Source organism: Candida oxycetoniae, assembly GCF_023343755.2.
Source record: "Candida oxycetoniae strain CBS 10844 chromosome Unknown scaffold49, whole genome shotgun sequence".
In the NCBI taxonomy this organism is placed as follows: domain Eukaryota; kingdom Fungi; phylum Ascomycota; class Pichiomycetes; order Serinales; family Debaryomycetaceae; genus Lodderomyces; species Lodderomyces oxycetoniae.
The window spans coordinates 1-26,084 of record NW_026055486.1 but is presented as its reverse complement, the minus strand read 5'-3'; the positions used below and the strand labels follow the sequence as shown (position 1 = coordinate 26,084).

At 39.1% G+C, this 26,084-nt stretch overlaps 12 protein-coding genes across 12 annotated transcripts; 5 read left to right on the top strand and 7 right to left on the bottom strand. All coding sequences in view use genetic code 12, as the record gives it.

Annotated features, from left to right (window-relative positions):
• Window positions 1-1,746: 1,746 nt before the first annotated feature.
• ISA1 (Fe-binding Fe/S cluster assembly protein) lies at window positions 1,747-2,520 on the top strand (the record flags this gene model as incomplete). The annotated part of the gene is made up of 1 exon (XM_049326182.1): window positions 1,747-2,520. The coding sequence occupies one exon, from the start codon at window positions 1,747-1,749 to the stop codon at window positions 2,518-2,520; it is 774 nt and encodes a 257-aa protein (XP_049178223.1).
• A 167-nt stretch (window positions 2,521-2,687) lies between these two features.
• On the bottom strand, window positions 2,688-3,152 carry KGF56_004714 (uncharacterized protein; the record flags this gene model as incomplete). Its single annotated transcript, XM_049326181.1, has 1 exon — window positions 2,688-3,152. One exon carries the CDS (start codon window positions 3,150-3,152, stop codon window positions 2,688-2,690), a length of 465 nt encoding a protein of 154 aa, XP_049178222.1.
• Window positions 3,153-3,319: 167 nt separating this feature from the next.
• On the bottom strand, window positions 3,320-3,982 carry KGF56_004713 (uncharacterized protein; the record flags this gene model as incomplete). The annotated part of the gene is made up of 1 exon (XM_049326180.1): window positions 3,320-3,982. The coding sequence occupies one exon, from the start codon at window positions 3,980-3,982 to the stop codon at window positions 3,320-3,322; it is 663 nt and encodes a 220-aa protein (XP_049178221.1).
• A 302-nt stretch (window positions 3,983-4,284) lies between these two features.
• Window positions 4,285-4,995, top strand: KGF56_004712 (uncharacterized protein; the record flags this gene model as incomplete). Its single annotated transcript, XM_049326178.1, has 1 exon — window positions 4,285-4,995. One exon carries the CDS (start codon window positions 4,285-4,287, stop codon window positions 4,993-4,995), a length of 711 nt encoding a protein of 236 aa, XP_049178220.1.
• Window positions 4,996-5,446: 451 nt separating this feature from the next.
• Window positions 5,447-6,493, top strand: KGF56_004711 (uncharacterized protein; the record flags this gene model as incomplete). Its single annotated transcript, XM_049326177.1, has 1 exon — window positions 5,447-6,493. The coding sequence occupies one exon, from the start codon at window positions 5,447-5,449 to the stop codon at window positions 6,491-6,493; it is 1,047 nt and encodes a 348-aa protein (XP_049178219.1).
• A 140-nt stretch (window positions 6,494-6,633) lies between these two features.
• SEC20 (Sec20p) lies at window positions 6,634-7,650 on the bottom strand (the record flags this gene model as incomplete). The annotated part of the gene is made up of 1 exon (XM_049326176.1): window positions 6,634-7,650. One exon carries the CDS (start codon window positions 7,648-7,650, stop codon window positions 6,634-6,636), a length of 1,017 nt encoding a protein of 338 aa, XP_049178218.1.
• Window positions 7,651-7,775: 125 nt separating this feature from the next.
• On the top strand, window positions 7,776-9,383 carry KGF56_004709 (RNA exonuclease; the record flags this gene model as incomplete). Its single annotated transcript, XM_049326175.1, has 1 exon — window positions 7,776-9,383. One exon carries the CDS (start codon window positions 7,776-7,778, stop codon window positions 9,381-9,383), a length of 1,608 nt encoding a protein of 535 aa, XP_049178217.1.
• Window positions 9,384-9,430: 47 nt separating this feature from the next.
• MOB1 (Mob1p) lies at window positions 9,431-10,312 on the bottom strand (the record flags this gene model as incomplete). Its single annotated transcript, XM_049326174.1, has 1 exon — window positions 9,431-10,312. One exon carries the CDS (start codon window positions 10,310-10,312, stop codon window positions 9,431-9,433), a length of 882 nt encoding a protein of 293 aa, XP_049178216.1.
• Window positions 10,313-11,793: 1,481 nt separating this feature from the next.
• Window positions 11,794-14,793, top strand: NAB3 (Nab3p; the record flags this gene model as incomplete). Its single annotated transcript, XM_049326173.1, has 1 exon — window positions 11,794-14,793. One exon carries the CDS (start codon window positions 11,794-11,796, stop codon window positions 14,791-14,793), a length of 3,000 nt encoding a protein of 999 aa, XP_049178215.1.
• A 541-nt stretch (window positions 14,794-15,334) lies between these two features.
• On the bottom strand, window positions 15,335-16,906 carry CDC37 (Cdc37p; the record flags this gene model as incomplete). Its single annotated transcript, XM_049326172.1, has 1 exon — window positions 15,335-16,906. One exon carries the CDS (start codon window positions 16,904-16,906, stop codon window positions 15,335-15,337), a length of 1,572 nt encoding a protein of 523 aa, XP_049178214.1.
• Window positions 16,907-17,368: 462 nt separating this feature from the next.
• On the bottom strand, window positions 17,369-20,230 carry KGF56_004705 (guanine nucleotide exchange factor; the record flags this gene model as incomplete). Its single annotated transcript, XM_049326171.1, has 1 exon — window positions 17,369-20,230. One exon carries the CDS (start codon window positions 20,228-20,230, stop codon window positions 17,369-17,371), a length of 2,862 nt encoding a protein of 953 aa, XP_049178213.1.
• A 544-nt stretch (window positions 20,231-20,774) lies between these two features.
• Window positions 20,775-26,084, bottom strand: TSM1 (Tsm1p; the record flags this gene model as incomplete). Its single annotated transcript, XM_049326170.1, has 1 exon — window positions 20,775-25,591. A coding segment is annotated over one exon (4,817 nt), but the record flags the coding sequence as incomplete, so codon positions are not given.

The window sequence follows — 26,084 nt, the reverse complement described above, 5'->3', positions numbered from 1 at the left end:
AGGGAGGGAAGCGAGCTAGTGGAGCAGTATGCAAAAAGTAGAGAGTAGCGACACTAGTGAGCGAAGCGAGCTAGTGCACCACTGACTAATGACACTATCGAGGAGAGCGAGGTAGTGTTGTAACAAGCTACTAAGTGGTGCTCCACCATCTCGCTCTGCTCGATAGTGTCGATTGTGTTGTAACAAGCTACTAAGTGGTGCTCCACCATCTCGCTCTGCTCGATAGTGTCGATTGTGTTGTAACAAGCTACTAAGTGGTGCTCCACCATCTCGCTCTGCTCGATAGTGTCGATTGTGTTGTAACAAGCTACTAAGTGGTGCTCCACCATCTCGCTCTGCTCGATAGTGTCGATTGTGTTGTAACAAGCTACTAAGTGGTGCTCCACCATCTCGCTCTGCTCGATAGTGTCGATTGTGTTGTAACAAGCTACCAAGTGGTGCTCCACCATCTCGCTCTGCTCGATAGTGGAGCACCACTGACTAATGACACTATCTCGCTCTGCTCGATAAGTTGGGGCATCAATATTTGGGCAAAAGATTAATCCATCTTTTTGCAGCCATTTGTAAATGCCAAAATTTCTTTCAAATCAAACAACTCGGCGAATACAACTCAGCCGATTATAGCTTAATTTATTACAGCTCAATCGATCACACCTCTAACCGATTGCACCTCTAATTAATTACACCTCTAACCAATTACACCTCTAGCCAATCACACCCCAGTCTGTTACATCTCAGTTTATTACACCTCTAACCAATCACACCTTAGTCTATTACACCTCAGTCTATTACACCTCAGTCTATTACACCTCTAACCGATTGCAACTGATTCATTGCTAGTAATAACCAGCATCTGTGGCAGCTAGTGTTGCTGCACTATCGAGCAGAGCGAGATTATTTCGCGCAGCTATTAAGTGCTGCTCCACTATCGATCAGAGCGAGATAGCGTCGATAGTGCTGCTATTAACTACAGCTCCACCATCGAGCAGAGAGAGATTATTTCGCGCAGCCAATAAGTACTGCTCCACTATCGAGCAGAGCGAGATAGCGTCGATAGTGCTACTATTAAGTGCTACTATTAATACTACTATTAAGTGCTGCTATTAAGTGCTGCTATTAAGTGCTGCTATTAAGTGCTGCTATTAAGTGCTGCTATTAAGTGCTGCTATTAAGTGCTGCTATTAAGTGCTGCTATTAAGTGCTTCTATTAAGTGCTGCTATTAAGTGCTTCTATTAAGTGCTGCTATTAAGTGCTGTTCTACTATCTCGCTCATAGTGTTGCTACTAAGTGCTGCTCCACTATCTCGCTTCGCTCGATAGTGTCGATAATGTTACTATTAAGTGCTGCTCCACTATCTCGCTTCGCTCGATAGTGTCGCTTGATAGTGTCGCTCGATAGTCCTATTATCGGCTGCGAGATTTCCCCAACACAGCCAATCACAAACTTTAAAGTTATGATTACTCAGATGTCTCAAGTTAGTTAACGTGGTAGTGCACATTGTGACAAATTCCAAATTCAAGTTGCATGCTTTCATAATTTCTCCGTAATCTACGAGGAGAAAATAGCGCCTAATAAAAAGAAAAGCAAATCATTATAACTCCCTCATTTAGTTTTCTATTACTTAAATATTCATATATTCTTTATATATACTATATTAGTATAGTAGTATAAGTATAGTAGTATAGTTGGGGGCAGGAAGAAAAAAAAAAAAAGGTACAGATATACACACACACAGTTTGTTGGAGATGATTTTGAGAACTCATGTTAATAGGGTAACACCCTTGAGGAAACAGTTTAGCACAATTTCAAGGTCACTACTACAACAACAGCGTCATCAACAGCCATATCAGTTACAACCTTATCGGTTGAATCCGCATTCACTACCGGTGGAAGAGTTGCCAAAGATTCAAAATGTACAAAAACCTCGAAAAGATGTACAAGAACAACAAGCTACCCAGCGAAGGCCTCGAACAATGAGGTTTAGAAAGGAAACTTTTTCAAACACTATCGAGCCGAGCGAGATAGTGGAGCAACCCTTTGCAGCTGCCACCGATACTGCATTTACTTTGAAAGAAACAGCACCAGCAAAAGAAGCACTAAAAGAAGCACCAAAGAAAGCACTAAAAGCAGCTTCACTGGAAGTTGCCCCCGCGATTGCCACCAAGAAACCAAGAACAAGGGTTTTGCGTCCAAGAAAACAGCTAATCACACTTACACCATCAGCTCTAGCGCACCTTCGCCAACTATCCAATCAACCAAATCCGAAATTGATTCGAATCGGTGTAAGAAATAGAGGGTGTAGCGGATTGACTTATGATTTGGATTATGTTGACAAACCAGGTAAATTCGACGAACTAATTGAACAAGATGGCGTGAAAGTACTAATTGATTCCAAGGCATTATTTAGCATTGTTGGATCCGAAATGGACTGGCTTGATGATAAACTTAGTTCAAGATTTATTTTCAAGAATCCCAATTCAAAAGGAACTTGTGGTTGCGGTGAATCATTTATGGTATGACGATATCGAACTATAAAATGTATAGTTCAATACATTTTATATAGATATTGAGCTATACATAGACATTAAAGTGTACATTTTATTTAAACCACTCGTAACTATATATACATATACATATATTTATATACATATACATATTCATATTCAACAGTGATAAAAGCTTTTATTTACTGGATTTTTCTACATTCGAAATAAGTAGCATTGATATCATTAGGCAAAGAGCAAAAATATTCTAATTTTTGCATACACCTAAACAATTCGATTGAGTTTATTTTCAACTTGAGGCATGTCTTGCCGCCTTGATCATTAGATGTACATATAATACTCTCGTTTCTATCCTTTTCACCATCAATTTCAAACATGTTATTTACGGGATACTGATTGATAAAGTCGGCAATAGTATGGTTTATATCTGAACTACTTTTAATCTTCCCATTTACCGACTCTACTTTTATATCTGGACTTGTAGATTTGGCTTTTAACTGATTCAACGTAGTTTCTATATCTGATTCAGACGATGTCAACTTTTGATGCGAACGTTGCAATATTTGACCAGTTGAAGGAACTGCAGAACCATTTACAATCGACAGCTGACTCGAATCATTCTTTGACCCAAAAGATAGCCAACCCATAACCAAAAAAGAATACTACCCTAGAGGTTTACTATATACACCTAGAGGGGTTTTTATACCCTTTATTAGTTGAAAAATTGCAATAGCAATTACTATTTAACTATATGAGAGGACAAAAAAAAAAAAAAAAGAATAAATATTAGTTTGTATTATGCAGTACCACACTATTATAGAGATAGTTTGATTGATTCGTTAAACCTCATCAAAGTAGTCAAGTAGGACTTTTGGTTAAAGTAGATTATATCGTTTTTATCGAGTTGATTGCATTGTATACGTTTATTCAACTTATCCAACCAAACAAATTTATAATCATGTTTAATTTCCAAGGGACAATCCTTATCCATTCTTAAAATAGTACTAATGATTTTTGATTCGATTGTGTCCAAACTAATTCTTTCCTCATCTTCTATATTGACTACTACTTCATCTGGATTATTGTCCAGATTACTTTTTTCTACAGTATGGTTAAATACAAATGCCAAAGTATTAGCTAATCGCTGTTCTTGTTCCTTTTCACTTAATGGCGGTAGCTCGAGAAATTTCCTTCGTTTAACATTATACAGGACATTTCGAAATTGTCTTTTTAATAAATTAACATAGTCATCTTTACTTATTTCTACCTTGTCATATGGATGTTCTTGGCTACGATATAATCTTTGGGAACACTCGAAATCGCGTAATTTGTAAAATCTCTTGTAATAAGCCAATAATTTAGATTTAAAGCTTTTAAGCTGGGTAATAGAGGCTATAGACGATACTATATCAACTTGTCGCTTATTAAATATCAATCCTCTACTATTTTGCCGTAACTTGAATTTGGCATGATTCATTGCACAAGTAAAGGGACTCCTAATCTAATGGAAGAAAAGTGACTCCTTATGGAAGCAAAAGGACTGACTCCTTATCTAATGGAAGCAAAAGGACTCGTTGTCAAAATCCCTTCCCTTTTATCCGTCCACCCTTGCCCCCCCTTTTTTTTTTTTCTTTTTTCATCTCACCTTTTTCTTTTTGAAACTTTTTTTCCCCTCGTTATATTTTGGTTGCAAAAATTGCCATATTAAGAGCAGGTTGTTTTATTAAGAGGAGGTTGCTATATTAAGAGCAGGCCATATTAAGAGCAGGTTGTCTTATCATGTCTATAGCTATAAGAAAAGGTGAGCTGTATTATAAACTAAGCTATTCTACTGATAGTAGTAGTGGCACTAAAGATGTAGTGGTTCCTGCACCAACAGTCTCTATAAATGTTGATATCTTTATCAATAACCGAAAAATATCTTATACAAGCTATGAGCAGATGATATATAATTTGGCCTTACGATTTATCCCGTTTTGGCAAATGGGACTATACGACGCTTCTATAGACATATCTAGTGACTCAGCATATACGTTTACTTTGGTATGTAAAGATTCCTTGTTCCATACAAATGGGGCTGTTATTACAACTTCTCATTTGTCAATAATAAACCTCAAGCTCCAGTGTCTCTTCAAGGACCCAGTGAGTTTGGAAAAAGATTTGGTTTCATCGCTTAACTACCTCTTGACTTCCTGGTATATACACATGGAACAAGAGTATCCATGCGTGGTTTCAATCGTTGGTCGAAAATACATCGAGTTGAATTTATTCTGGTATAGAAGAACAAAACAGATTTTACAAATCAAAGAGGAACACGAGAATTTGACTTTGGTCCAGTTGGTTGAAAATTTAAAGAAAAACTTTACTATGTTGAAGTTACTCCTCGATGATAAAGCTGCAATTTCGATTTTGGATGAAAAATCGACCCGGTTTAAGGGATACGGTGTTGTTGGCTCATATCCCTTACAATTAATTGAACCAAATGACTAGAAAGATCGACGCTATCGACACTATCGACACTATCGACACTATCGAGCAGAGCGAGATAGTGGAGCAACACTAGCTGTCACTGACACTATCTCCCTCCGCTCGATAGTGGAGCAACACTAGCTGCCACCGACAACTCATAAGAGAGTCAACTCACAAGAGAGTCAATTTCTGAGAAACTCATCTCACAAGAGAGCCACCTCACAAGAGAGTCAACTCTTGGGGGAAGTTGCTGGAATCCCCCAAATTTCAGTGCTGAGCGTGGCTCTTTTTTTTCTTGTCGCTATGCGAGTTGAAGGAAAAATTGCAATTATTCCGAAGATCTTATATTAATCCGGTAAAGTTAACTCCGTTTATAAAAGTGCAACGATTTCCTTCAATTGCCATTAAAAAGAGAAGAAGGAAACAAGAAAAGAAGAAAACAAGAAAAGAAGGAAACAAGAATTGAACAAAAATGGCACCATTAAATCTTGCTATTGTCGGTACCGGTATTTTTGCCACAGATACACATTTACCAACAATCAAGAAGCTAACCTCATTATTAAAACCAGTAGTTGCTTATAATAGAACCAAATCCAAAGCAGAAGCGTTTGCCGCAAAAGCAGGAATTCCCGAAAACAAAGTATACGACTCGTTAGACCAAGTATTTAGTGACCCAGAAGTGCAATTTGTTGATGCTTTGCTACCAGTTCAATTCAATCTTGATGCTGTCAAATTGGCTATAAAGCACGACAAACCGATATGTTTCGAGAAGCCAATAGCTGCAAATTTAGAGCAGGCAAGAGAAATAGTGCAATTGAGTGAATCATCCGAGTTACCCATAATGGTATTGGAAAACTGGTCATTTTTAAAGGCAACTCAGATATTGAAAAAGGATATCTTACCTCAATTGGGTGACGTTGTTGCATTCACTTATAACGCAACAGGACCATGGAATAGTGATAACAAGTACCTAGCTACTAACTGGAGATTGAAACCGGAACACATTGGTGGATTTTTGAGTGATGGTGGAGTACATCAATTGGCATTATTGACTGATGTCTTGGGGCAAGTAGCAACAATTGGTGCTTTAACCAAACAAATCAAAAAAGAAAGTGGTGCTGATGATACTTTATTCTCCACAATAAAAATGAAAACGGGAGTTATTGGTACTTTTACATATGGGTCAGCATTTGCAGCTACCGATAAATCTACAAAATTTAAAATATATGGAACTAAAGGGTCAGTAGTGTATGATTGGTCGCCTGCTTTGCCAAAGCATAAGATTACTTATCAATTAGGTTCCAGTGCCCAGGATAAGAGTGAAGAAAAAGTAATTGAGATTGACGAAGTGGATACTTTTGAAGAAGAGTTTAAAAACTTTGCTGAGGCTATTGAGAAGAAAAACAAAAGATTGATTAGAGTGCCACCTACGAAAGCTTTTCATCATTTGGCTATCGTTGCAGCAGCTTTGGAGTCCTCTGAAAAACAAGGATCGAGTGTCAAAGTTGAATCACCCTAAAAAAAATAAGATAAAAACAACATCAGCATAGAAGGGTATAACTAATTCACAACGTTGTGTCTTTACTTTACTTTGCTTTGCTTTGCTTTGCTTTGCTTTGCATTGCTTTGCTTTTCTTTTTCTTTTTCTTTTCTTTTTCACTACAATTCATCCACAAGTCTTTCTGCACTTGCTGTTGTGCTAGTGATGACTGAATGTAGTAGAGTGGTAATCTCTTCTACAGAGCTGTCAAGGGTACTTGCCAACATCGCCACCAAAGGAACCGATAAGCTCACGTCGGTTACAATTTCCTCAATAAATTCTTCATCCACCTTCTCTCTTGAGCCTCCACTTCCAAATAACCAGCCAAAAATATTGAAAATCTTAAACAAAGACCAAAACAATAACCCAATAGGCCGCCTCAAGACTCTTCTGTAAATAACCCAACAGCAACACAAAAGGAAAAACCCCATACTCAAATAAATTCTTTGTCGATCAGCCTTATCTTGTTTTTCAATAAATTTAATTATGCCACGCAGCTTATTTAACAAGTCTCCAAACTTTGTGAAGTTCTCATTTAAACGCAACAAGTCCTTACTCTGTTGGTCTATTGTGTCTATATTCAATTCAGATTGTAGAATCGTTGCTGAAAGGAGGTTTCGCGACGCTTGTAAAGAAGCGGTAATTTTTGAGTTTTGAGAATTGATTTGCTGGGCAATACCACCAGTAGATTCGTTAGATCTTGATGTTGAACGATTTGCAAAGAGCTGATCTCTTGCAGAAAGATTATTGGTACTAGCAGCACTACCACCAGACTTGCTGGCTTGTGGAACAAGAAGATTAAACTTTAGTAGTCTATCTTTGTGCACCTTGTATTGCTGTGAATCATTCATGAAAATCAACAAGTCTCGTAGTTTCTTCTTTAGCGACTCATACTTCAACTCATATATCTGTAGGGTAGAGCGTGTGGGTATTGACAATGAGGATTTATACCCCTTTTCGAGCTTGAGTATACGTAGATAGTCTTTGTAAGTTGATAAATTATGATTAATCTGTGTTAAAATCGAGTCTGAAGCTGTAGTATACTCCTCATCTTTCAAGTCCAAAGTGCGTACCAAAGAATCCAAATTGGCAAATATCGTAGTTTGCAATTGATCTAACCTCTCATATATCTCCATTGCTTCTTTGCAGCCTTCCCCCCCTTTACTTCTCTTTAAAACTTATTGGATTATAGAAACTGATTTGTTAACTTGAAATTTTTCAACAAAAGAAGAAAAAAAAAAAGAATCCTGGTAACAGAGCGATGATATTTCGCAATCATTGTACAAGCGGGGGGTTATTTAGAGGAATGACCAAGAAGAAAGGCACTAAGAAGCCAGTTGATCCTTCTCTATTAACGCCAGAATATATTGAGCAACAGAGACGACTACGAAATGAGCGAAAAGAGAAGGAACGTCAGGAAAGACTAGCAAAAGGTATAGTCGATAGTCCTGAACCTATTGAGAAATTCATCAAAAGGCCAATTTTGGAGATTCCTAATGTTACGAGTGATGCACATAAACTCTCGGTTAAGATTATGAGCTATAACATTCTAGCGCAATGTTTAATTCGAAGAACGCTATTTCCTTCAAGTGGCAAGATTTTGAAGTGGTCTATAAGATCGCGTATATTATTATCCGAGATTCAATGGTATGCACCAGACATTTTATGTTTACAAGAGTGTGACAAATTACAGTATGAGAACTTTTGGCGATTAGAGTTGGAAAAACTAGGATTTACGTGTAAGCATTATCGGTATAATACCAAGATCCATGGCTTGGTAATTGCATTCAAATCAGAATGGTTTTCGAATAAGCACCAATCGTTTATTAAATACGATCAAGAAATAGTCGATAAACAAGGTGGCGAAACTGTATTACCACCAGCGAGAATACAAACCAAAAATGTCGGCTTCATGTGTTATCTCGAATTCAAGCCAAAAGCTTTAGAGAAATACCCGTATTTGAAGGAAAGGAATGGGGTACTAATTGGTACGACACATGCATTTTGGCATCCTTTTGGTACATATGAAAGGACGAGACAAACGTATATGATTCTTTATAAATTCCGAGAATTTCAGCATACATTGCAAGTACTCTCAGGAAATAATAAACCTTTTTATTCGTTTTTCACAGGAGATTTGAACTCGGAACCATTTGATGCACCGTACCTTTCATTAACGGCAAAGCCGGTGAAGTATGAAGGGCTTGTGAAGAATGTTTTGGGCTGTTCCTTAAGCTACAAGTTTTCCAAGGATAGAGCTCTTGATGAGGAGGAAGATGAGGTAGAAGAAGAAGAAGAAGAAGAAGAAGAAGAAGAAGAAGAAGAAGAAGAAGAAGAAGAGGAGAAGCAAGAGGGGAAAATTGAAGACGAGCAAGAAGGGAAAATTGAAGACGAGGAAAAGAGAATATTTGAATCTGAGCAAAGGAACAATGATATAATTCAAAATCCAGATAACCCAGTTCCTGCTGAATTTGAACCTAGCCAGGAACAAGAAGATATAATGAAACAGTTGGCCGATGCCCACAATGATATGAATGTTAGAGCAATTTCATTATACTCTGCTGGCTACGAATTAGTTGACCCAGAGAATGCACAAAATTATAGAAAAGAACCAGCCTTTTCCAACTGGATCGACAAATGGCATGGGATGCTAGACTATATCTTACTTCTCGTTCCCTGGGACCCCAAGACAACGGACGCTTCTAATAAAGACTCGGCAAAGGATCTCGAAAAACATTACATAAAATTAAAAAAACTATTGAAATTGCCAAAACCAGAAGAAATGGGACCAAAACCAAATGGCCAACCACGATTATACCAATACCCATCAGATCATCTATGTATAATGGTTGAAGTTGAGCTTTTGTGAATAGGACAAGACACTTCTTCTTCTTCTTTTTTTTTTTTTTTTTGCACTCATCTGTTCAACATTGTATCAACCAAATCTTCCAAAGGCCCATAATCCTTGCGGCCGATTAAATCAAACTCATTAGCTAGTAAAACGTAGTGTTTCAAACTCGTATTCAAGTGACTCTGTAATCCCAACTCGCTAATTTCGTGAAAGTGGTGACAATAAATATGTGCATAAATCCTAAATAGCCGTTTGAAAATAGTTTTCACCAATGTAGGAAATTGGTGTGGGAAAGGTGCACCTATTTTTGAAGGGAAAATATTATCATTATCAAAAAAGTTTTGCACCCAGTTCATCAAATTTTCAATATACTCGCAAGCTGGTAACGACACTGGTCTCTTGGGCAGAATAACCATTATTGAAGAAGATCCATCATTTCGAGATGGTGTTGGATTTGAGTCTTGCCATAAATATTCATATTCTTCTGTAGCGATCATTCTAGGACACGTTAATGGTGAGCAAAACTCGGTTATTGCTCCATAAAGCATATTTATCTGATTGTAGAAGTCAACAACATGTATGGCCAACCATTCGTTTAAGTCTTCGTCTTTGGGCAACTTAACGGCTTGAATCAAAGCATTATCCGAACCTAAAGTTTGCTCAGCATAATTCCTTATATCCTTATGTGTCGATACCGATTGAGCAATAGATGATTGCGCCGGTGTCTTATTGAGAGTTTGATACGGATTTTCCGATAGCTGCAGCTGTTGCTGTTGCTGGTGCTGTTGCTGTTGCTGTTGCTGCGGCAGATGGCTACTGCTCTGGGGAAGCCATCCCAAGTTACTAGCTGCTGTTTGTGGACTTGAAATAGGCGACGAAGTTTGTTTAAGCTTAAATCCACGCGTCGATCTTAAAGAATGTGTATTGAAGTTCTGAAAAAGCGTCATACTCAGAAGAAAAGGTTCAAATGTAAGATTTCAGGAAACGTATCTTATAAGCTCGCTCTCAAGAGGGGGAGGCGGGGAGTTGTCAAGCTTGCCACGATAGAATGAAGAGGTCATCATCATTGAAAGCTTTGAGCAAGGAATTTTGATTCCAGCTTTTGTTTTCAATTTTCCCTTTTTGGTAAATTATGTAAGCATGGGGTAAGCGCACCTCCTTGTGATGATGTAATCAGAAAAGCAAGAAATAAATGAGACAATAAAAATGACAAAAGATGTAATAGGAAATGACGTAAAAAAAAAGATAAAAAAATGACAATAAAAATGACAAAACATGTAATAGGAAATGACGCAAAAAAAGAGATAAAAAAGAGACAATGAAAGAAGATGAAGAAATTTTTCGAGCAAAGTTGAGATAATGTGGGGCGGGAGTTTTGTTATATAGTGGGGGGAAAAAATCAAGCCCTTAAAACTTAGAAACCTTCAAGCGTTTGAACTCTACTAGTAATTAAAATTGATTGACAAATTAGTACCGAGCTTGAAAAATGGGAAATTGAGAAATTGAGCTTGAAAAATGGGAAATCGATTGAGCTTGAGAAATTGAGAAATTGAGAAATTGAGTGGTTGTGGTTGTGTATGAGAGTGAGGTAGAATATGTGTATATGTGAGTAAGTGAGAAGAAAAACAATGGACTTTTGTACTATGAAGGAACCAGAAAAAAGAGGTTCTTCTAAGCGCATAAAGAATAACTGGTTAAGGTAGAGATAAGTACGCTATAGACACTATCGAGCAGAGCGAGATAGTGGAGCACACTTTGTATCTGTTGTGGTAATTAGATTCTGGATCTAAAAGAAGATGAGCTGCAATGGCGAAGTCTTTGGCCAAGAGAATGGTATAAGGATGGGAAAATGGTGTAGAAGTAGTGAGTAGATGGTGAGAAGTAGTGAGTAGATGGTGAGAAGTAGTGAGTAGATGGTGTAGAAGTAGTGAGTAGATGGTGAGAAGTAGTGAGTAGATGGTGAGAAGTAGTGAGTAGATGGTGTAGAAGTAGTGAGAAGATGGTGCAGAACATGTTCAATCAAGTATTAGTGTTGGTGGCCACTAGTTGGTGTTGGTGGCCACTAGTTGATGTTGCTCCATTATCTCGCTTCGCTCGATAGTATCGCTCGATAGTGTCGCTCGATAGTGTCGGGAATATGCGACAGACAAATGCGACAGAAAATGAAGCGAAAAAAATTCAACCAAAAAAGAGAGAAGAGGTATAAAGGAAGAAGAGGTATATAAGGGAAAAGGTTAATAAGAGGAAAGAGTCTATATACCCCCGTTCTTTAGAGAAACTCTTGCTATATCCCTGCAAAGTTGGAATTGTTTTATGTGCCAGACACATTTTTTTGAGCATATTCCTTTTTAACATATCCCTTTTAGTGCTTCCCTTTTGAACATATATCCTTTGAGTTTTTTTTTTGGTACTATTTTCTTCTTTTACTATGGAAGTGAATCCTATTACAATAAGTAAGCATAATCACGGTAGAGACTCCCTACCAAAAACGGGAACTTCTGTACGATCCGTTGCTAACCAAGAAAACGACAATACGAGCGACAAGAAGAATAAAGAGGTTGAAAAAAGTCCTCAAACTATTGAGCCGATAAAAAGTAATGATAATGAGGTTATCATTGTCTGTGAAAAGGACAATTGTAAAGAAATGGACCAGTTGACAGAGACTGTTGCTGTTTCTTCAAGCGCAACGACACATGGTGACAATGTGGAAAAACCGGATCTTGTCACTTCTACTTCTACTTCTAATTGTGCCGAAGCAGAAGCAGAAGTGAAGAAAGATGATTTTGGCTCCGTAAAAGAGGCTATATCGAGCGATGCAAGTGATACAGACGAGTACGATCCCCAAAGTATCGAAGTTGCTGCTACTGCTTCTACTAATGTTGCAGCCACTGAGCCCGCTTCACTTGAAGAGGAAGAAGAAGAAGAAAAGTATGAGCCCGAAGAAGTAGAGTATGAGCCCGAAGAAGTAGAGTATGAGCCCGAAGAAGTAGAGTATGAGCCCGAAGAAGTAGAGTATGAGCCCGAAGAAGTAGAGTATGAGCCCGAAGAAGTAGAGTATGAGCCGAAAGAAGAAGAGTATGAACCGGAAAAAGAAGAGTATGAACCGGAAGAAGAAGAAGAAGAAGAAGAAGAAGAAGAGTATGAACCGGAATTAATTGAACCTACAGCTACAGCTACAGCTACAACTGGCTCTTCCTCTTCATCACCTTTGTCAACAACTATTGGGTTACCCCCGAAGCCACCAATACTGGCTACTGTTAAACCCTCAACAAATGCCATCACTCTTGCAAACAACGAGGCCAAGCAAATGTTGAAGGATGCATTTAATGCTGTTGTAAAGTCAGAAACCTCTAAAAATAGCAATTTTTTACATCTCCCGCAGGAGGAACAGGTTTGCATAATTCTGGAACAGTTGAGCAAACAAGGTATAGACTTGAAAAGGTCATTTGCCAATTATGATCAGGTGTATTCATACAATAAGCCTTTTAAGAACTTGAAAAACCCGATACCGTTGATCCCAGTTAACGAATTTTGCTTGAGGCCGAATATAACTGTTCCGTCAACTGCAGAAGAGGAACAGGAATACGAGGCTTTTATCGAAAGAGAAAATTATTATTTGGAATTGCAGAACTGGGACGAGTTTCCCGATAAACTGAGACTTTTCATTGGTAATCTACCTGCAAATACTATTTCAAAGCAGGACCTATTTAGGATCTTTTCCAAGTATGGAGAAGTTATTGAGATCTCCATTAAGGCAGGGTATGGATTTGTTCAGTTTCGAACTTCAGAAGCTTGCTTGAACTGTGTTAGAGGTGAAACTAATGTGCCTTTGCACAACAAGATTTTGAGACTCGATGTTTCCAAGCCACAAAAGTCTAAGCGATTTAGCCACCCTGAGGTTAATCATTCACATATAAGTGGAAGAGGAAGAGAGAGAGAGTCTTTGGAAGGAGAAGAAGAGGGGGAAGGAGATGGGGGAGGAGAAGGAGAAGGAGAAGAAAGAGAAGGAGAAGAAGAGGAAGGAGGAGGAGAAGAAGAAGGAAAAGAAATAGAAGAACAAGAACAACAAGAAAGAGATGAAAGACCTAGAAAAAGAAGAAAAGAACACGTGGACTGCATTGTTTTTGTTACTGGCAAGTCCTCGGTGTTTTTTATACGAAAAGTGAAGAGGGCATTGGCATCTGCCTGTATTTCGATTGACGTTGAGGATGTGACTCAGAAGAATATCAGCGAAGTTTTGAGCGAGGCGGCCTATTCTGGCGTACTAGGTGCCTGTGTGATCAAAGAACAGAAAGTCGATGTTCAAACTTACCTGGAACAGCCCGATGGTGCTATAAAATTTGATGAGTATGCTGATATTGAACCAGAAGAGGCAGGGGAGGTTCTCAACAAAGCAAAATTAGAAAAATATGGTGACAACCCTTCTTATTATTATAACAGTCAACACCAAGATACAGGGTACGAAGAAAATGTTAGGGCGAAAAATAGAGTTGATCATCGTCGTGGGCACGATAAAAGTCAGAATTCTCGTAGATTTCAAACTGGACGAGGAGGAAACAATAGGTATTATGGCCATGATAATCGTGATAGGAGAAATTTTCAAAACCAACCATGGACAGGGCAAAACCAGTATCACCAGTTTCCTCAACAACAACAACAACAACAACAACAACAACAACAACAACAGCATCATCACCAACAGCCACAACAACCTCTTGGAAATTTTGCACAGACCCAATTTCCTCAATATGTACAACTGCAACCAGCGGTGTTTCCCCCTCAACCAATGCCGCTGCAAAATGTCCAGTTTGCACAACCATATGGTTACATACCACCACAGCCATCAGCTAACCAATATGGACCTAATATTCAAAGCCCTCCAAGTAACAACAACAACAATAATAATAATAATAACAATCTCATGCAATTGTTACAGGGTCTAAACCAAAGTCAAGTTCAAAGTATGATAGATCTCCTACAGCAACAGCAGCAACAACAACAACAGCAGCAGAATCAACAGGCTATACATCTAGCATTAGCACCACAGCCACAACCACAACCACAACCACAACCACAACCTTACATGCAACCACCGTCTCGCATTAATTATGGTGATAGTGGAAGTTATCGAGAACGTTTTATGGGTGGCAATTCCAGAAGTAACAATCGTAATCAACGGGTCAGTCAACAACCATACGGAAATGTACCCCAGCCACACCAAAGCATGAATCACATTAACAATCCACCTCGCCATCCACGTGCTTCAAATAATCAAGCAGATGCTTTGCTCTCCCAATTGAGACAAGCTAGTTCTTACTCTCAACCATTGCAATATCAACAACAGCAGTCGCAACAATCACAACAGCAGCCGCATCCTTCTTCTAATGAATCACTAATAGAAACATTACAAAAACTATCTAGAAGGTGAAGGCTTTGACTCGAAACAACCCCCCTTCCCACACAAACACACACACACACACACACACACCCTCTTCATCTTTAAGAATTTATTTCATTATACTTACTAGAGACATTCTTAATTAACTTTCCTTCTTCCGACACTATCGAGCAGAGCGAGATAGTGGAGCAGTCCTGACTAGTGACATCATCAACACTATCGAGCAGAGCTGACTAGTCAAAGTCTCCACTCTCAAGCTGGAACTCAGAAAATTTTCCTTCTTTGTTGAACCGTTACACTTGGTATAACAAGGAAGCCTTTCACCAAGTAAAAGTCTCTAGACTGCACAAACTGTAAAGGAATTATTACTAACGTGGAAAGAAAAAGAGTTTTTGAAAAACTAGCTTGTAATCAAAGAATTAAACACTAAATGACTACAATACTCAAAAGCACAATATCAGTACATTTGGCTAGGACAACAAGATCCTTAAAGCACAAATCACAAGCAGAGGGTGATTAATGTACAAGTTCCTCTTTTCTCTCCCAGCTTCAATTTTCATCCTTAATGCAACTATTCTTTCAGATCATCAACATGAGCAATATTTTCTTCTTGTTCATTATATTCCTTTTGTAGTTCTTCAAATTCCTTCTCATTATCCAAATACCCATCCACACTAATTGCACCACATTCATTAAAAATTTCCAAAATCTTTTCAGCATCTTCTACCTTCAACTTTGCAAATTCCTTATTGATTTCCTCCAAGCTTTGTGATTTTATTGCATTTTGGAATTCAAGAGGTAGCTTGGTTTTAAAAACTTCGTATTCTTTGGTACCCTCCTTGGGAATGTTTACCGATAATGTTGTATTTTCGTCCAAGGCTCTCAATTGTATTAGTGCTTCCTCTTCTTCACCATCATCACCACCCTTTGATTTATTGGCTTCTTGTTCTTGCTTGATGATCTGACATCTTCTGAAAATGTGATTCACAGTATTTTGGTACTCTTCATTAAAAAAGGCCCTTAATTTTTCTTCCTCTTTGAATTTACTGAAGAATAACTTTATTGCACGTATGGTATCGTCGCGAGTTTTGCTATTACCTTTTAATTGCGCCACATATTGCAAAATCAAAGATTGATAAATGATTTGTTTTGCTCTTTCTGATTTTCCATCCAATTGAGCTTCAAATGCCGACATAATTAACGCATCTTTCTGCTGTTCCGTGCAAATTTTTGTATGTTTGATCAAGTAGTTTGCCGACTCTATAAGATCGGTTGTTGATAAAGTTCCAAATTTTTCTGTTTCCGGAGCAAGATTCAACTCATCCAAAATATCCGACTCTTTCTGTGCTGCTGTTGCTGTTGCTGTTGCTGCTTCCAGGGAGTTTTTTATGGATGGTGAATTAATTGTTTCAGTAGTTGTTACTGTTTTAGATGCTTTTTTCAGCGACTTTTTCAGCTCATCAGCTTCTTTACTTGGTTCCTTCTCCTTCTTTTCCTCCTCCTCCTCCTCCTCATCTTCGTCCTTAGCCTTGTTCAAGAATGATCTATCGAATCCCGTATGCAAATCGTCACTTACTATTAGCTGGGCTTTTTGATTCAACAAATCGTCCAACTTGATTGTTTGCTTACTCAAAACGTCGTCGATCTTGTTTCTGTGCTCTTTCAAGTATTCAATCAATGCACTAGAGTCTGTTTTTGCATCTGGGTGATCATCCTTGATCTGGATAAACAAATCTTCAATCATTTCATTGTAGCAAGGAGTATTTTCTACCTCTTCTTTTTCAAAATGCAAATCCCTCAACCCCTTTCTCAAATCATCTCCTTTCGACTTGATCAATTCTTCATAGTCAAACTTCTCCTTGGGGTCGAATTTTTCATCAAGTGCTGACATTACCAAGCCGTTATCCAAGAATTGACTTGGCTTCAAAGTATCTAACAAGTAGTCACAACGTTCGTTCAACTTCGAGTACATGGTTAACTGAACTAATATCGATTTAATCTCGATGTTTCTTTGCATCCGCTTCTCATGTATATCTCTTTGCTTCCACTTGATAAACGATCTCTTATCAACATTGGGATGAACCTCAATATCTGAGTCATCGGAAATTTCTATTTTATCCCATTTAGAATAGTCAATTGCCATCTTTCCACCGTCTTCAACCGTATCAGAAGCCTTCTAATTGGTCTTGAAACTAACCTGCTACTAACCATGCCATATCGAGAGTTCTTTTTCGAGAAGCTTCGCTTTCTATGAATGTCGCAGAATCCGGTAAATCTTTTTGCGACAACAAAGTTGGAATATGTCGCGACAATGGAAGTAAGAGAGTTATTGCGACATTGAAAAAAGACAATGCCATTACTTTTTGGCATTGGCTATAGGAGTAGAGGGTATCTGTAGGCTATAGGCTATAGAGTAGAGGGTATCTGTAGGCTATAAGAGGAGAGGGCATTTGTAGGCTATAGGATTAAAGGGCAAGTTGGAATAAAACTAAACTTTGTGGAATAGAGATTGAGCTTATTTCACGAAAACCTGTAATCAACTTTGCGCTACACTAAATTCACCTCTTTTTCCAACTAGACAAGCTATAAACAGCTCTAGTTTCTATCATTGACCATCGACAAGCGGCAAACATGCGTCAATACAAACATCAACGTCACCTTTGTTGATGAATATTACATCTTTTAGAATATTTGTGTCGAGTGTAGGAAACACTTCCTTGAGGATATTGTAAGCGTTCTTCATTTGCTCTGAATTAATTTCATCTTCTCTAGGCTCTCGAGGCTGGTATAACATTTCAGAATAATCTGCTTCAATTCGTTGATCCGACTCACTATTGTACAATAGGTTACTTGCATTGTACAGTGGGTTCCGATGTGGTAGTGCTGGAGGTGGAGGTGAGCCATTTTGTAATTGTGTTCTTTCTGGAGAATAAGAAGTCTCGTTGGGCGTTTCATTAGGTTGTGGCAGCAAGGAAAGAAAATTCGTAATCGATCTTGAGAATATTTCGGCACTTGAAGCTAGTACATTTGAAGGTGATAAACCACTCACTGGTGAAAGTAAAGTACCATCGTCTTCTCGTAATCTATTACTGCTTTGGACATGTCGAGGTTGAGGGTATGACAAGCGACGGGGTCTAGTTGGTGAAATTTCCAATATTTGTCTCGCTTTTGTTTCACGAGCCTCTACCTCTTCCTCCTCTTCCTCCTCGTCCTCTTCTTCTTCTTCTTCTTCTGCTTGTTCGCGTTGCAACTCTATTTGACGGAGACGTTCCATATTTTCTCTTTCTTGCTTTTCAATCTGCTTGCGATCTGCTTCCCAGGCTTCCATATGTGCATCGTACTCTTCCTGGGTAATGGTAATGTCCTCCTTGCTCAAATTTTGTATAAAGTTGATTGCTCCTTGAATAGATGATAAGTAATAGCTTGTTTCTCCATGCAATAGCCACTCCTCTCCACGGAAACTTTCAATATAGTGGATATTACTTATTAAATGACTAGTTTTTGCTTTGAAAATGACCAAAATAAGCAACGGGACAAACGAGTCCGCGTTAGTTTCCTTGTTGCTTATTTTCAAATAGCTAAATATGATTTTGCACGAGTTTAATATGCATATGATCTTGTCTCTGGGTGCCCGGTATTTGTTGATTTTGTTCAATTCAATGATTGCATAATCGAAAAAGTTTTGTCCTTCCTTAACACTTACTGTACTTAGTTGAGACATGTCAATGTCAAAATGCAATCCGTTTATCCAACTGAACTTCTCCAATTGCATTGCAAACTGCTTGTCCTGATACAAATCATCCCTATAAGCCTTTGGTATTTGACGCTGAAGAGAGTGCTTTAGCACTTCGGGAGGAAAACACAAATCGTGCAATCGATTCATTATAAGTTTCTCTAAACCTTCACGCGAGTTTTCCAAGTCTACACTGTCCATAGATTTAAACGGTTCGTAAAGTTTGAATTTTTCACTTATAAAGACTTTAAAATCTGCAATAATGGTTATTCTTTGTTGAGAAGTAAGTGTTGGGCCTTGTTTGATATATGATCCAAGAAACGACCTCAAGTATCGTACAATTGGGTCTGCGGATTTTTTTCTCAATTGAATTAGAAAAGTCTGAAAGTCAAATGACTTATGAGATTGTTGATGTTGTTCTATTGGACTGACCTTGTTTTTAATATTAAGTGGTGTCTTGGTTGAAGAAGATGTCTTTTTTACTGCCTCCGGTATGCTTGCATGCTTGGGTTTAGTATTCTCGATTCCTTTATAATCCGTTTCCATTTCTTTCTCCTCTATACTTGCCAGTGGTACTTTCAGATTTTCCCATGAGGAAGAAGCTTCCGAGGAAGAGTTGTTTTGCACATCTCTTATCAGCAGCAGCGCAGCAGCAGCAGCACCACCAGCGGATGCTACTGCTGGTGCTGAAATACCATTTTTCAAACTGGTCTGGTTACATCCATCAATACTGTCTTTTTGATTGATTTTCTCATCCAAGGTTTTATTCTGGGTCCATTTATCATGAGTAATTGGAGCTGTTGAATCATCTTCGTCAAGTTGAATCAAATCACCTTCGATATTATTGTGAGAACTATCTTGACTAGTAGGTACACTGTAATCTTTCGGTAGAGCAGAATAGCCATTTTGGAGTTTCACAACCTCGTTGGCTTGTCCTGTGGCCATATTATTGATGATTTCTTCTTCTTGCACTTTTCCTTCTTCTCTTGTTTCCCCTTCTCCATTTGCTTCTCCTTCTTCTTGTAACAAGTCCATCTCATATGTAGGTGGGTTGTAAGGCTGTATTGACATCAACAAATGAGCTCGACTGTCTACTTTCTCCACCGTTTGCTTTGGCTTTACTCTCTTTTCTTCAGTTGTGTTAGATGCGGCAACAGATTCATTGTCAACGTCCAGTTCCATCTTTTCAATTTTACACTCATGCTCCTCCTCCTCCTCCTCCTCCTCCTTCTCCTTCTCCTTCTCCTTCGCAACATCTGAGCTTTCTTCCAGCTGTAAATCCTCTTGTAGCTCAGCGGTCCCCTTCAAGTCAAATTTATCAAATAGCCCTATCAAATCGGTCTTTGAGGGATTAACAGTAGCGGACTCGAGTGTTTTGGTATGGTTGTCGATGGTGACAACCGCCGGAGCCGCTACAGTGGGACTCAATGTTAATTTCGAACTCGAAGAGGGTGCTCCTACGCCCGAGCCCGAGTTCTCCTTTGTATTGTACCGCGATCTCGATATACCAAATGAACTACCAGCCGGTTCAGCAAGCGCGGTTTCGCCCATAACCAGCTCGTCATTTTGCTTTTTTATTACCGGAGCAGAAACCGGTTTAGGAGATGATCTCACATTGCTTTCATTCGATGCCATAGTCCCGCTCATAGTGGCAGTTGTATCAGCATTACTCGTAGATGTAGATGTAGTAGGGTTGGATTTCGATACATTAAATGCTAGATTGTTAAAAGACATACTTATGATTTAAAAAAGCTCTTCAACCTGAAAAGTTAAATCTTGTCTTATTTCGTCTTGTTATACCTTGACTTGCCTTATCCTGACTTGCCTCTCTCTCCCCGCCTGTCTGTCTCTATATCCGTCCTAATCCGTCTTCTAACCTTTTTCAATTGAGTCAATTTAATTAATTAAGTTGATCTTTTTTTTTTCCCTTGTCGATCCTTTGTCGCGGTAGAGTGAACAATTTAGGGCGATTAATGGGAGCATTCTAGGACGGGAGGCGGGTCGACTTGGCATGGACTGTTCGACCAGGATACTGGGGGGAAAAAAAAAAGCGTGCTAGCAGTTGTACTACTAACATATCTTTAGTTTAAAGTTACATTTTCTATCTTACGAGTTATTAAACATTAATAGAGAGAGCTCTTTAGTCAAGTGTCCAGTTCTTCCCTAGGTGAATGTATATCTAAAGCTTTTCTTCCCTAGGAAAATGTACATCTAAAGCCTTTTCTTCCCTAGGTGAATGTACATCTAAAGCCTTTTCTTCCCTAGGAAAATATACATCTTAAGCCCTTTCTTCGTCCCATTTTTTTAAACTAGGTTTAATGTCCAAGTCAGTTAAGTTTCTTCTCTGTTTTTTCAGTTTTCCTATTCGGATAGTTTTGGAAAGTTTGTTTGATCGGATAGGCTCAGAAACAGATCTTTTTAATCGGCTGGGAATAGGGTCTATAGGATTGGAAGCAGCAGCAGTACTAGCATCATTGTGAGCTAGTGGTCCGTGAGGTGCGCTCTTGGACTCAACATCATCTTGTTGAGCAATCACTTCCTCTACTTTGATTTCCTGTTGCAAAGGTGATTCGCTTGGTACCGAGAGGTTTTCAGTTTTAGGGTCCATAAAGTTTTCATGGATTGCCCTCGTAAACGGTTTATTAGAAGTTTCAATTTTCCGCTTCTTAGTATCAATCTTGATATACCTGTGAACTGATGCATCCCCTAAAGCCGTGGATTGTTTTCTTTTAAATCTAATCCGGACACTGGTACCAGAAACTGAAATCAATTCTCGCGGCTCTTGTTTCACTAAAAAGGTCTTCAATTTTTCTCGTGGAAGATGCAATTTGACTTTAGTTTTAGCTTGATGGTCTATTGTAACTAACTTGGTGGAACGTACCTGCAGAATACGCCCTAAACTCTGTGCAGCTTCATTTGCATGTGGTGCATGTGGTGCATGTGGTGCATGTGGTGCATGTGGTGCATGTGGTGCATGTGGTGCATGTGGTGCATGTGGTGCATGTGGTGCATGTGCATGCAACTGAGACTCACGGGCTTTAGGTGTCGCAGTTACAGATTTTGCCCCACTGGTTACAACATCAATAGGCTCAACAACAATGGGTTTCAAAGATAACTTTAATGTCGGTTTGTGCTGAGAACGTTCCTCTAGTGTACTGGATTTCCGGTTCGCAACATTGGTTGAAGACTTCCGAGACATCAATTGGATCTTGAAACGACCCTCTCTCTTCAACAAGATTAGTCCATTGCCAAGATTCTTGGCCACCACCTTCCGCTTAAGCTCTTGAATCGGTAAGCTGGGAATAGGTAGCTTAACAATAAGAGAGTCAATCTCTTCAAATAGAACCTCCGTTAATAAAAATAGGTTCCGTTTTTCAAAAGTACTAAGCAAAGATGTATGGAGTAACTCCCAAAGAACACGCTTCAAGAATTGATTTTGTGCAAAGTCGCGTCTCAACACGTCGATCGATCCTTTAATCGTTGCTCTCGCTATTAAATCATGTTTCAGTTTCATATTAGAACTAGTGCTTTCGTCAATTATAACCATACCCAGACGCGAATAATTACTATTGGCACTGAGATCAGCAGCAGATTTGGTTTCTGGAGCAAAACTACCATGTACTGCAATCAAATTACAACACTCAATAAATGTTTCAATGAGCTTCCTTTTATACAGAGGCCTAGAAAAGTTGAGCAAAGTGACTTTTGAAAAGTAATTGAGAATCTCAGGCACATTCATGCCACTTAGCAACAAGAGTCCTTTGAATGACTCGACTCTGCTCTCCATGGGAAACTTGTCTTGGGTCATCATCATTAGACTTTCAAGTGAAATAAACATTGCTCCCGCTAGTGCCATTTTCACTTTAGATTTCACGCAGGTGATTTGTACTATCCTGTGATGCGATGGTCTCCACTCATCCAACTTTTGCAACCTGTTGACTTCTGCGCTCACTTTTTCTGCAAATTCAATGTTGTTGTTGTTGTTGTTGTTGTTGCTGCTGCTGCCGCTGCTACTGTTGTGGTTGTTATCGCTGCTTGAAGCATCCTTGCGCCACCCATTAACCACACTAGTTGTCAAAGCCTTAATCAATTCATCCATATATAGACAATCTTGAAACTCATTCATGGAGTTGTCATTGAATTTCACCAAATTATAAAGGAGCTCTTGAATATCTGATGGAACCCTACCGTCCGTATCAGTTACTTGACATAATATGCCAGGGACTGCTCTTTGGATCAAAAAAGATCTAATATCAGTAAAGTCATTCGACTTGGGAATTGAACTTCCAGGAAAACAGTAAAGTTCCTTAAATGCTTGAACCAAGTATTTGACTCCAAGAAAACCATTGGATTGATTAGAGCACAGGGCCAATGCTTGTGCCGCGGTAATCCTTACGCCGTAAAAGTACCTCTCGTCTAGAAATGTGCGTACTAATGCGGTACAGTAGATGATCGTAGGTTTCTCTATTGATCCAAAATATTGAATTGCATCCAATTGTGCCTCTACATCCCGATCATAAACGAGTTGAGAACCATACATAAAATCGGGCTGTCTCACGTCTATTTTTGCAATCCATTCAAAATCAACGTCTCCTCTAATCCATTCAAAAGGCAGAGTACTCAATGATTCTTCGTCACGCTTGTCCCAATCCTGAAGAACAAACAGACTGGTACTACCAACTGGTAGAATATCTCCGAACTGATTGAAAGGAATACCTGGATCAACACCCTCATCCTTTTTCTTGATTTTACGTATTTTTTTGGCCAATTGAATATCAATCGTTGTTTTTAGTTCCTTGATGTGAATTATGTGCTCGTAAGGGGAACCGTCAGATTCATGAACTCTTATTGTCATCGGACCAGTAAACGTTTGCTGTTTTTGTGGTGGCGTTCGCTTCTCCTGGTGTAAGTAACAAAGAGCTTCATCCATAAAAGTTTCCGCCCTTAACTTATTTTCCTTATTTTGATGATGTTGCACTTGACGTATAATCATTTCAAGCATTCCCTTCTTTTTATTGAACCTTTGTGTTATTATAAAGCTGGGTGTGCCTGCTCCATACACCCATTGTTTAAAGAAGGCGTCCAACTTGTTGCGATTGACTTTTTCACATACATGCTGGAGATGATTTGTGCTCAAAGTGCCATTTGGCAACTCTCCAGACATAGCCTGAAGAAACAATTTTGGCATTACTCTTAGCATTCCAAAGGACTTATCGGTTTTGGTCATTCTATTGTCCAAAATGAAAAAGATGATCGGTGCCTTTAGTCTAACAAAATCAAAATCCGATACAGACACCGGAAATTTCAAAAATTGATTACCAATGGGCCTGCGATTAATGTCTTCTTGAACAATTTGATTCATTAATGTTTTTATTTTATATCTAAACTCGTTCGTTCCCATCAACCTTTTGATAAATGAAATGGCCATATAACCTGCTATGCCCAAAGTACACCACATATCGTTGAAGGTCTGAGGAACAATATTTACACCAGACCACTGACTGGCAATGTTCTGTAGTAAAATGTCGGTGGTGGTAAACATCGGTTCAATGAGATTAGGTGGATAAAGAAGGGATGTGGACATAAGAGACAAACCTGCAAACGAGTTACTCTGCTGTGGTGAGAATTTGACAAATGCAATACTGTACGATGCAAAGGGAAAAGATCCAAACTCACTCAGGAAAAATCCAAGGGCTTTGGTAGTCATAACACAAGTGTTTTTTGCCAACTCAAGGTCTTCTCGCAATGCGTATATTGTTACAGGACAGCTAACGCTTTGCTTTTCGCCAACATCATTCAAACCATCAGTTTCCTCTCCATCGTCGTTTTCGTTTGTAGAACCGCCCGCAGATATCACAAAACTTTCAAAACTCCCTATAGCCCAACCAACATGATGCGCAGATACAGAATTGAAAATTGACCACGAAACCACTTTTTTGGACAAATCAATTGGATGAGGAGTCTCTTTTACATTATTGAAGTCACCAGAGCATACCACCAAATCAGAGTCCTCGTCCTCCTCATCATCTTGTTCATCATCTTCATTTATCTTGTTTTTGTCCATTGAATTATTTGCGGTTCTCCGATACTGTCGAGCTTCTCTTGTTCCAATTATTCTGGGGTTCCCAATATCTCGCAAGGTTCGTGGAATGCTCACATCTATAGACCAAGTGTTCCTACTACCCAAATTATCGATACATGGAACCCAAGAAGACGTTGACACGTTGTACTCGGAATTAGTGGTGTATGCATGCCACATTTTTCTTTCAATGTCCTCATTGGTAACAAAATTTACACCATTCTGGGGATTTTTAAGTTCGTACTCAACTTTTATTTGTATCGGCGTGTATATTTCACTTACAGTGGCTTTTGACTTTAGGTGCAACGGGGTTATTGTTCCTGGTTGGCTCCCTCCTTGAGGAGTTCCTATTCCTATACTATTTATATCCGTTAATTCGAATTTCATATTTTCAGGTAACAAAATTTTGAGCTCCTGGGTATTGCCAATTATTGCGTTTGCTGAATCTTCTTCATCTAATCCGTAAGACTCTTGGAAGATGTACTTTAATTTCTGTTTAATGAAATGGGCCTGATGTATGCTGATTCTACTGGAATAAAGGTCAAAGATATTTAGCTGGTTGTCAGCGTCTCTGTGTCTGTGTCTGTGTCTGTCGCCGTCGCCGTCGCCGCCGCCGCCTTTGTCTCTATCTCTGTCTCTATCCCTGTCGCCGTCGCCGTCGCCGCCTTTGTCGCCGTCTTGATTTTGAAATTGTTCCGGGTTGTTCATGTACAACACATCATCGTAGATGAAATTAGTGTGACGTATCCCATTCACGTAAACAGCATTGATCTTCATTTCTCGACAATCTAGCTTCACTACCTTGAGCTTACCTGATAGGGGAAACACAGTTATCTCCGTTGTTCCCTCAATGGAATTTGACGCGAGGTCAACATCAATGCTCACCTTCTGGTGGCCCACTTTGAGCATCTGATTATACGGTAGACCACTACTGGAAATTTTTCCCGAATACTTTTGTCTAGGCGTAAACAGCTGAAGCCCACCAAACACAACTTTAGCACCCGCTTCCGAAGAACCTAAATCATTAATACTGGACGCAGAGGGCATATCACAACAATCTCACCAGGCCCTTTACTTGCAAAAGTCTTTCTTATTAGGACAAGTTTTTCAACTTTTGTTTTTGCCTTGAAAAGTTTACCATGTGGTAGCGTGGATGTTTGGTAGCGACACTATCGACACTATCGACACAATCGAGCGAAGCGAGATAGTGGTGTAGCACGTTATAGCAGCACGTTATAGCAGCACGTTATAGCAGCACGTAATAGCAGCACTATCGAGAGCGAGATAGTGGTGTAGCACGTTATAGCAGCACGTTATAGCAGCACGTTATAGCAGCACGTAATAGCAGCACTATCGAGAGCGAGATAGTGGTGTAGCACGTTATAGCAGCACGTTATAGCAGCACGTTATAGCAGCACGTAATAGCAGCACTATCGAGAGCGAGATAGTGGTGTAGCACGTTATAGCAGCACGTTATAGCAGCACGTTATAGCAGCACGTAATAGCAGC